Consider the following 11,206-nt stretch of genomic DNA (forward strand, 5'->3'; position numbering starts at 1 on the left):
TCGCATTTTTAACATGCATCCAATACCATCATCATCATCATAGGTATACCAGTGGTCATTGGAGAAAATGGTATAATTGTTACTGTAGATCCATCTTGATTCAACACAGTTCATGTACATAAAAATTTATATTCTGCCTGTTTGCATCTTGGTAAGTATTACTAAAGTGTGAAAGAACAGACAGAAGCATAGAAAAATAAGCCATCATTGTTAACAAATGACCTGTTTATTTCATTGAGCTAATGAAGTCAATTATCTATCAACATAATGCCTTGGTACCCACGCCAAACTTTAATATGCCTCCACAAAATCCATGAGTGCACAATATTGTTAATACAGTGAGTATGGAAAATACAGTCACTCTTACTTGAGCTTGAGAGTACAAACAAGAATCAGTAATAATGATGATGTCCATTGTCTGATTATATCATAAATGACTACTTCTATTGCAATAGATGTAACATTCACACTGTTGTTAGCTTATGGCGTGTTAAACTTGTTCAGTGATTGATCTCCCAATATCAAAAACTATCAGGTTGGCATACATAACTTTCTTAAAAAGCAGTAGCTCAGTGTTCATTTCTAGCAGTAGAGACTATAAAAAGAAAGCATTTGTTATATCTGAGCCTAATGGTAAACATAATCGTGTCTACATCTTAATTGTAAATATCTGACACTGAGACAACAATGTAAGAAAGGTGTTCAGTAAAATTCCAAATTTGTCTGTCCGACATAAGGCAGAGTAGTGAAACAGTCCTGCTTCATTAAAAACTACACATACAGAGAAATAAAATTATTTGAGAAAAACAAAAAAACTTGATGAAAAATTAACATTTGACAGATTCAAGCTTGACAATGGAGCCCTCAATTCTTGCAGGTGTTGTGTCATTGTCAAGCAGTAGTATGTCCATGTCGTTACTGCTACTTGGGTATTCCTTATTCCTCTCTTTCTCCAGGTATTTGCTCATAATGTTACTCAGTTTCAACAACTGGATTCTGGCTGCTGATGTTGAATTTTCAGCCAGAGTCAATATCCCTTCCCAAAGTAAGTGTAAACAGTTCAGCCATTAAGACCACCTTAAATTATAAAATCACTGAGGGGGGAAAAAAAAAAAGAAAAAAAAAAGAAAAGAAAAAAAGTAAAAAGGGTCTCCCAAGCTCCACAAGTCCATCATTAGGACACAGAGGAGATTGGGTTGAGAGGCGAACCCATTTGTGTTAGCACCTTGTCCAGCCACTGGAGGGGCCCGTGCAGGTGCACCTCAATCCAGCAGGGGGTGCTGGTGACGTCCTGTCGGTGGTACTCAGCTCCCCAACCCTGTGAGGAGGCAGAACAAATTACTCAACAATGAAACTAATAATGATGTGGCCTCTTGTTAGAAGAAATGATGAGACATGTTTAAATGTCCCTGACTGTCTTCTACATGTTTCACGAAGCCCTTACTTTGACAAAGCTCATCCTAATAGTACACATCTTGGTAAGCTCATACACAGCCTCAAAGCCATGGTTGACTGACTGAGCCAGAAGCTGAGCAAACTCCTGGTTGTTGAAAATCTTGAGGCTACATCCACTGGGGATCTTGCAGACAGTGGTGGGGTGGAAGCCGTGGTGGTAATTACAGTTACGGCTCTGGACAAAAATGCTGGTGTCACTGAGGCACTCTGCGTACACCTCCCCTCCCACATAGTACAGGTGCACTCCTGGATAACAGAGAGACAACTGATGGTCAGAACATTCAGACCACAACTCTGCAAGAGCCAAATGTCAATCTTATCAATCTGCCTCTCATGCTGTGTGAGGGTTAGTTATACCTTTGCCAATGTGTCGACGGGTATTTTCAATTGTGGAGTTGCGGTTGACGTTGGACAGCAGTCCGAGGCAGAAGCGGTTCTTGTTGTTTGAAGGGTCAGTGAAACCATCCACAAGCACGCTGGTTGAAGAGGCATGGTAAGCCTCACCTACACGATTGTTGAGTTCATAGTAGACAATAGAGCACCAGTGGCTCGGCTCCTCATATTCCACTGGTTGCACATCTGGGAAATTGCACAACAGGTCAGAGAAAAAAAAAGAAGAGAAAAAAAAGGTGAGTCATAAACTTTGCAAATGACATTTGACACAAGAACTGAAATTGATTCCAGTTCAAACAAAACATAAACTCATACAGCATGCCCATATATTATAAACACTTACAAAGCCTTGTTAAAACCATGAGTACAGGATTCATTAACTAACAAGTAAACAAAATGGATGAATGTAGTTAACAAGAGCTCATTGTTATACAAAGTATTTAATACAGTTCAAAATTACAGCAGGCGGTTCTCATAACAATACATTTCTCAGCATTTTACATATCACATCAATTATAAGGAGGCAGCATACCCTACAGCCTGGATAGAAAGCTTACTAGTTTACATTACAAAAGTCAATTTTTGCTGTCGAGATCTCCGAAAAAGCTTCAGTTTTTTTCGTTGTAAACATACATGATTCCAGATTAGGACTGTGTTGGTGGTAATGGTTTTCTGTTAGTTCTGTCATTTGGCTACAGTGAGCTTATGACATCACATGACTGTAAAGTTAAAAGATTCACCAAAACAAACACCAATATTTGTTCAGAGGAAGAACTTACTGGTCAATTATTAGAACAACCCTGCAGGTAATGGGGAGTGAAATTAATACTTGGTGAGAGACTGCAAATTACAGTATCGGATCACACTTGACAAATATTCAATATTCAAAAGAAATGGGAGCAAAAATGCGCGTACAGGGGCATTAACACAGAGCTCTCTCACTCATTTCAATGAGATCAAAGCATTAAATGTGTGTGTGTGTGTGTGTGTGTGTGTGAGAGAGAGACAGAATAGGATGGTCCAGCAAAAAGAGCTGGTGCTTTTGCATCAATGCATGGTAGTACATGGCATTGAATTGCAAGCACAAATATGTCAAGGACAAGAAAACATTGCTGAAACTTTCCAGAGTAGTCAGATCATGCATCGAATGAGTATCAACTGCTGTCCATCGCCTTTGATAAGCTTTCAAACTGGACTTTCACTGTTGGGTACTTTTTTTTGGGCTTAAGTGTTATCATCATTCTAAATGTGGGCACTCCTCACCTCCTCTGGCCATGTTCTGCTGCACCAGGCTGCTGCTTGTTTCCATGGACTGGCTCTCCTGGCCCAGCTGCTCATCAGGGGGCATGTAGGCTGGGGGTGGGGTGTCAGCTGAGACATTAAGAGAGCAGTTAGTGAGGATGAGACCAGTTGTTGTTGCTGGCAAATGGTCTCTCACACACACACACACACACACACACACACACACACACACACACACACACACACACACACACACCTCCCTAGACTCCAACAATCATCACAGGATCTGTACCCCGGAAATGGTGTCAGATTACACATATCCCTCACTTGCTAAGCCACATGCTAACCCATTCCCAACAGAGATGCAATATGAGCTTTTCAAGTCCATACTGAGGCACACAGGAAAAAACAATGCAGAAAACCCCCACTTAGATTGCAGTGAGGAAATTTCAACAATTATCTTGCTTGTGAGTGCAGACAATGATCATCAGGGCTTTTCAACACAAATAAGCTCAAATCCTAAATTCCCATTAAAAAAACTGTTTCTGCCTGACTGCCTGCAGCCACCGGATGCGTCAGCAGATCTGGACTGGAGCAGAATAGAGCACTAGTCACCAGACACACACACACACACACACACACACACACACACACACACACACACACACACACACACACACACACAGGAGTAACATCCACATACACTCAAACATAAATGTAATGGGAACAGTTGAGGGTGTTTTTCCCAATATACCAAGGCCACTGAACAGGACTGAAAGGAATGTCTTGGCTAAATGATACTGCTTTATGTGAATATATCTGTCCTGTCTCCAGTCAGTAACAATGAGACAGAATGGCTGCCTGGTCCTGGAGTTAGTGCCTTGACAGCAGCCAGCAGCCCTGGCTCTGGCTCTGGTGGACACTGCTTAGCTGGCATTTCCTTTGTTCTCATTTAGGGGTGTAGCTTGATTTGGATAAATATAATAACCTGACCTGGTTAGAGTTCTGTTAAGAAGCTTGAAAACATTATTCGTTGCATAGTTATAAAGTGAAGTAGGCATATTTCTAAACTATTAGTAAGGATAAAGATTAAATTATGATATTTTAGTACTTATTCACTAAATTAATGCTTCACTTGCATATTGCAGCTAAAAAAACCCCAGTTGTAAACAACACTTTTCTTTCTCTGTAAATTACACAGCTTTTAAGACAGAAATCACCATTCATCAACAGTTATCCTCTTGTTGGCTACAAGACAGCAACCATCCAGAAAAACACAATAGGCTGGCATCTTTCCCAGGGTCAGGTACATGAGTGTATTTGACATACCTGGGAGCTGGAATGGACTGGAAGGCCCCGAGCTGGCAGGAGAGTTTGGATAAGTACCACTGCTGGCTGGAGAAGGAGGATACGGAGAGTTGGGAGAGATGGAAAAAGAGCCGCCTCCACCACTGCTGCTGCCGCCCCCGCTGTGTGGCTGCTGGAAGGACTCTGGAAAGGTGGCGTTCAGGGGCATATGTGGCTCATTGTGGGTGAGGTTGCGGAACTGTACCAGCAAGCTGTGCTGTGGGTTGAACTCACTGTGCCGCGGTACCAGGACAGGAGGGAGCACTGGATGATGGAGTAAAGGCCGAAAAGGAAAATAGAGTTGAAGTTGATTTGTTGAAAATTAATTAAAAACAAACAGACAAAAAGGTGTTTGCTTATAATTTATAAGACAGTTTCATTTTGTTTTATGTAAGGAGGCAACGCCTGCCACACAAATCTCGAACCGGAAAACCTGTTTGACTTATGGCTTTTATTGTGCTTAATGATTTTATTCGCTAATAACGTGTCCATTCCATTATTAACAAGGAAATGCATCTAATGGCAAACAGAAGCCCTTAATGGGCATGCTCATGGAAAAGGAGCCTTAGTGCTCACAGAAGATGTGTAACACTAGGGTGGCTGATTTTTTTCTTGATTAATCAAACTAGTGAAAAAAAGCACTTCACAGTTAACTAAAGCCTTAGTTTCATTCAACCAACACTCTGAAATCAAATGGTGTTCCTGAAATTAATTCGACAGCAGTGACATTGTTAACAAAATTATGATACAACTCTGTTGTCTAATTTGAGGCATTTTTATATACAGCCAATATCTTAACCAATAACAAAGAACTGTTAATGTTGAAACAAAAAAACAAAAGAAACTAACTTCACCTGAATGATGGGAAAGTGGTCTCAGACCTTTGAACCCCACTTGCAGTAGTTTAACATAAAAAACAAAGCACTGTTCAACATCAACAATCTTGCAATTTGCAAAAGCCATTTTAGACCTTGGTGAAGATATATACACAGAGGTCATCCATATTTATTTTTATTTTCAACTTTGTGAAAATGATATTGTGTGTTCCCCCAGCGTTGAATTTTCTCTACTAACTGACTCTCAGCGTCATGGCTCCAAGGCTGCCCCTACAAAACCACCCAGCGTCGCTTTGAATGATATGACATACAGTCTCCCCTGACTGACATGTGATCCATATCCCTGAACCGGTCAATACAGAGCTGGCAATCCCAAACCAGTCTAGTGTCAGAAAGGCTGTCCCCCCCCAGGGTCATCCGTAAGTGTACGCGATATGGTGTGTGAGTGACAGAGGGGAGGGAGGGAGGGGGTAGTGATGAGAAAGTGCTGGGAGTTTAGTCTGAGTGGTTTATGCATTTAGCCAGCCACTCTCTGATGCCACACCCCATCTGGAGTGCCTGAGGCATATAATCTAATAAGACTCCAAAAGAGCTAGTGATATTGATTTTCTGTGAAATGGAGGGAGCGGGTGGAACAGGCCCGTGTGATGACAGCCTCCTGACCTTTGTGGATTTGTTTACCAGCTCCACAGTTTACTCAGAGCTCTGGGTAAGGGATGTGCACAGCTCTACACTGGTCCAATCTTTCTTGTATTTGCTAGACAGTCATTAAAAATCAGTCTGTTGTATGCTTTACAGACATTACAAATTCATAAATTTGATAATGACAGTGACTTACAGAACACCTTTTAAAATTACATTCATAAGCTTTAGGAGCAAATTTTAAAAGAGTTCTGTAATTAGAACATTACAACATTAAAATTAAATATCTAGAGGTGATAATTTAAATATAATTTTTTTTAGACATGATAAATACCGTACCGTAGAAGGTGTCAAACATTAACATTCTAGTATAACAAATACCATGCACCCTGACAACACAAGTACCTACCAGGACTCTCCACTCGCTTGTAGTGATATGGGTTGATGCAGACCTCCTTCTGTTTGGAGCCAAACGGGTACTCGCACACCTCCAGGGGTTTGAGCTCATGATGAGACTGGAGGTCAGGCCAGCGCCACACTCTGCAGTAGATGACATGAGGCAGACCTTTCCTGTGGGAAACCTGTAGCCGGCCGTCCAGTGATCTTGGAATGGTAACACACTTGCTGGGCTGTCCCGGGCAGCTCAGAGCTTTCTCCAGGTCCTCCATGGCACCTTTCTTCTTCTTCAGCTTCTTCACGAGCGCATCCACTGCCTTTTCTGCCCATTTCTCCTCCTCGTCTCCCTGCTTCCACCCAAGCAGGCTTTTGACTGCTGGGCCTGTGAAGGAGAAGAGACTGGACAGGGAGGTCATCCTGGAGGCTGTCGTGAAGGTAACAGGCAGGAACTTGGTGGTGGATGGTCACTCCAAGGGGGCCGGGGGTTTACAAGTCCCCTGCTGATGATCTCTAAATGGTGTTAGTAGCCTAACCCGGTGGCTGAGTGTGTAGTCAACGAATGAAACCACTTGAGTGTGTGAATGTACGTGTGTGAGAGTATGAGAGGCTGACAGAGATGAGGGGTGGGGTAGGGGAGAGGAGGCTTTAGCCTTGTCTGACCAAGGACAGGAAGCAGGGGAGGGAGGGGAGTCAGCAAGCAGGACGCAGCTGCTGCTGCTCAGGAAGGGCCCTACAGCAAGCTGTCCGGAGCTGGGTCACCACCACTGATGGTGGGAGGGGGTGCAGGCTGCAGGAGCTGAGATCAGGACCTCTGTCGAAGTGACACACTACAGCAGGTCTCACTGGTGCAAGTTGACAGGCTTAGAAATAAGGTATTGACCACTTCTCATCAACAACTCCCAGCACCAATACAGTTTTACTCCACCAGCCACCTGCAAAACAGAAAAGAGAGCAGATACATGTAAACAACACATCGATTTGTCTAGCATTACATATCAACAAGCAAGCATTCCTAACATTTGGAAATAATATAACAATTCAAATATATTTTAAAAAGCATGTGACAGCATGTGACAAACACTATTCTTAGTCAACAGGATGATCAAAAAGCCCTTTGTCCCATTTTTGATCTGAAACATCATTTCCATAGAGAGCCTCAGTCTCACTGAAACTAAGATGACTCCATTATCTGATAGGTGTTGTATGCAGAACTTGCAGACAATCATGCATATGAAAAGACAAAACACAGGAAAAACACACTCTTACAGCCAAACAAATGGCCCAACCAACATGTAAAGCTGGCAAGTTGGTCTACCAGGCAGTATGTAGAAGGATAACAATATATATTCACCAATATGAAATGCTGTAGTGTCAAAATGTGGAATATATACTTTCAGACATACCATTATATTTGATTAGTGAATGAAAGGGAATTAACTGGTATAATTTGAAAAAAACTGAAAACACCATTACAAATGTGTTTCATTAAAAAAATAGAGGTCTAGTTCCATTAATTAAATAATTACAGTTGTCACAGCCATGGCAAAGTGGCAAAGGAGGCAAACTACTGCCTGGTTTGTCTTGCAACAGACAGTAAAATAAAATTACTAATCTGACCTTAAATGAAATGTAAATTCAGATTTGTGAGAAATATCAGATGAATACAAAAACACTGGTTGTCTTATCTGTTGTAAGATATTCTTGATATGATGTACATTATGGGTAAAAGCACCCATCAGCCACTTCTGCATTGCTCAAGCACAAGTCTAAAACAATGACTGTCTGAATCACCTCCTTAAAAATAAATTAGGATTGCATCAGGATGTCGCCAGTATTTGTCCCTTTTTCAAATTATTCTTTCCACCTACTACTGAATTGAGTATTTCAAACATAAACACTAATCCTAATGCATAAGTACATGTGTGGAAAAAAAAAAGGTGCAGTGATATATGACACTTCAATCTATATCATGCAGTTCCAGCAAGCAGACCATCAAACACATGTAGCCTGCAGCAGCAGCTGGTTGGGGGCTTGTGAAACCGGCCCTCGTCAAAAAGGATGTTACCACAAAGAGCTGCTTCCTCCCTCATCCCATCCCTCCCTTCCAGTACACAGCTGTCCAACAGCACTGCACCCACTTCCACAGCTCATTGTTCTACATGCACATGAAAGCGGAGGGAAACCTAAAGTAGGACATGTAGGCATACACAAAAATGATTAGCTAGTAAATGGTCAGAATTTTTCTTTTCTTACATTCACCAGACTGTTTCAGTAGTTGTTTTCACACAGTCTGCCAACTCAGAGACCCAGATGCAACTAGGCCTCCTCCAGGATGGATCAGCAGTGATTCATCAGTTCATTGTCGGGTGAGCAATGACAAGTGATAAATTTCAATTTAGGGACATGTCTGATCTTCCTGAAACATGAAGAAACATCATTTGATCAACACGTGGTAGATATAACTTGCCTGAATGGACAACTATAACGAAAGCAAGCGCTGATTGCAATCTCTATGACTAATCCTTCAGATAAACCTGATCCCTCTCTACAAACTGATAAGAGTTCACACTGATAGTTCTTTGTGTTTTCACCATCAAAGGCTGAAAATCAAATCAACCTTGACCACGCTTTTATGAAGTCACATTCTGAATGTGGGTTGGTGGGGAGAGCTGAAGCCCCTGATTGACTGATCAGTGCCTAATTAACTGTAACCGTGATTAAAGATGATATGTGTTCTGTCTTACAAAAATTATCAGTGGCTTCCTCTGAAATACTGAAAATATGGGTGATATAAATTTACAAAAAGGAGTGCCATCCCAAGAATTCCCCAAATTAACACATGGTATAATCACAGCCTTGCTATTTGTCCACATTTCTTTTTTAAATTTTCCATGGACAATTGTCATATTTTAACAGTTCAATGTACAGCATACCAATTGAAAAACAAATGTCAAGATCAATACTCCTCTGAAGCTCTTTTCAAATCTCAATCCACTCCATATGAACTGGAAAAGAAGCCACCTGGATGTGGTAAACAATGAACCATCCCGAAATCGCTGTTATACTGGCTTAGATAAAGTTGTCATTTATCAAAGGTTAGTCTCTTCTGATTTACACTAATGCCATAATTTTTAGCTTTAATAAGGTCTGCTAAAAAACACATTACACTGAAAAGATCGATATTGAGAATTTGCTTTGCTGTGTGAAATCTGTCTGAAATGCTTGACAAGTATGAAGTACAGGGAACTGACAATATGGAAGAACGTTTCGGTAAGTAGTAAGCACCCCCCACCCAGAGAAAGAGAGAAAAGGGATTCAGAAAGACGCATCTAACGTTACACAAATCCCCCAACAGCAGTAAAAATAGCCATAAGTGATGCTATAATTTAACTGTACAACAACACAAGCATAGCTATAACATTAAAACATTACTTCAGTGGCAGTAGCTAACCCTGGTATGTAGCAGGCTAATGTAAGTAACCTCGACAATTTGCTAACTAGCTTAGCAAACGTTAACAGAAGCCAACTGGTTTAGGTTTAAGTTATAGTTAGACACCTTATAACAACTATCACTATCTAGATTTCGAGTCTAACGTTTTAAGACACTGTTTGGTCTTTAAATAAAAAGTCGTGAGTCAAAGTTTTCTACCTCTTAACGGTTAGCCTAGTTACTTCACCCTTCCTCCTCTTCCTCCATTCCAGAAACTTTTTGAACTTCTCACAACTGAAGCTAAGCTATGCTAGCTGTTAGCCCAGCCCTCCGAGGGAGAGTGGCGAGCTTCTGCCCAGGGCACTCTACTGATGTAGCTCACTCAAGTTCACTTCTACTCTTTTAACTGAACAGACGTTTAGTCACATACCTCTTAACAATGCAGGCAACGCATGGTAATGTGTTTTCTTGTGAACGTTAAGGCTGTTGTTCCTACTTTCTTACAGATTTTCTCTGGTTTTCCACCGCTTCTTCCCTCCGTCTCCCCGTGCCATGTCCTCCAGATCCTGGAGACAAGTAGACTGGAAAGGCGGAGTACATATCACTCCGCTGCACTGATAAACTAGTGCTCGCTTTGGTGTTACAGCTTAACAGGATTCTGCTACTTATTTACCAAAACAATACTACCATAACATTAGCTTTAACCACATTTTTATATTCTGTCCCCAAAGCACTACATCCAGAGCATTACTTCTCAACACATTTAATTCTCTTTCCTAGCGCATAAATCAGTGTTCCGAATGAACAAACTTTTTTTCACTTTTGACAGTTGCAGCTAGACCATGAGGGTCATAAATGACAAATGACAAAAACAGCGGCATCTGTAAAAAAATAAACATGATATCTAGTCTTCTAAAATCGTTTTTGATGTTTCAATGTATGAAGTTGGGACTCTTACGGTGGTCGTGCCGCGGCTCTGGAACGTCTCACAAGTTGTTGGCTCCACTCAGTCTGGAGCACTGCGGCTCGTTGTGTATTGTTGTCCTTTCTGGTCACTTGCTGGACACTTCAACTATCCCCTGCGTTGTCAATTCATTTGAGTTTAATTAATCGAACTAATAATTACTATTCATATTCCACACCCATTTCCGTCGACGAACCGAGGGTGGATTCTTCGCTCAGTCTTCATAGTCCAAATGAAAGGCAGTGTCCACGTTCAACCACTAGCGGGCAACCTAGGCTCAGTTTTTGCCAATTATGGTACATTTACAATGTATTAATAAAACTTTATTTTCTTGATTTTAGTTTGCCTCTGCCAAGCCATGCTGGAAGAGATGTAACATTGGTGATAAAGTGGCTAAACAGAAAAATAACAATTTCAGCAATGTAATGTGTTTCCTGCCTTGTAGCCTAGGTAAACTGTGGGAATTTTGGATTACTTTCCATATATTTTCATTATCTATAG

General features: G+C 41.2%; 1 protein-coding gene across 4 annotated transcripts; it reads right to left on the reverse strand.

The window, feature by feature from the left end:
- Positions 1-207: 207 nt before the first annotated feature.
- Positions 208-10,917, reverse strand: smad5 (SMAD family member 5). 4 transcript variants are annotated; one of them, XM_023395983.2, is made up of 8 exons: positions 10,700-10,917; positions 10,246-10,322; positions 6,325-7,243; positions 4,420-4,701; positions 3,112-3,219; positions 1,813-2,034; positions 1,445-1,701; positions 208-1,318 (listed from the first exon to the last, which is right to left on the reverse strand). In XM_023395983.2, exons 3-8 carry the CDS (start codon positions 6,725-6,727, stop codon positions 1,175-1,177), a joined length of 1,416 nt encoding a protein of 471 aa, XP_023251751.1. In that variant the 5' UTR covers positions 6,728-7,243; positions 10,246-10,322; positions 10,700-10,917; the 3' UTR covers positions 208-1,174. The 4 variants fall into 4 exon arrangements, with proteins under 4 accessions (XP_023251751.1, XP_023251750.1, XP_023251753.1 ...); XM_023395982.2 differs by having other exon boundaries at positions 10,172-10,322; XM_023395985.2 differs by lacking the exon at positions 10,246-10,322.
- Positions 10,918-11,206: the final 289 nt, after the last annotated feature.

This window comes from Seriola lalandi, unplaced genomic scaffold, assembly GCF_002814215.2.
Source record: "Seriola lalandi dorsalis isolate HSWRI2012SDOR001 ecotype SW California unplaced genomic scaffold, Sedor1 jcf7180002054971, whole genome shotgun sequence".
Lineage (NCBI taxonomy): Eukaryota > Metazoa > Chordata > Actinopteri > Carangiformes > Carangidae > Seriola > Seriola lalandi.

Bases quoted from the DNA above. Each gene is read 5' to 3' on its own strand.
- smad5 (XM_023395985.2), bottom strand. From the start codon at position 6,727: ATGACCTCCCTGTCCAGTCTCTTCTCCTTCACAGGCCCAGCAGTCAAA. The intron at 1,702-1,812 runs GTATAACTAACC...TCTGTTATCCAG, and splicing joins CCGTCGACACATTGGCAAAG to GAGTGCACCTGTACTATGTG. The intron at 1,319-1,444 runs GTAAGGGCTTCG...GCCTCCTCACAG, and splicing joins TTAGGATGAGCTTTGTCAAA to GGTTGGGGAGCTGAGTACCA.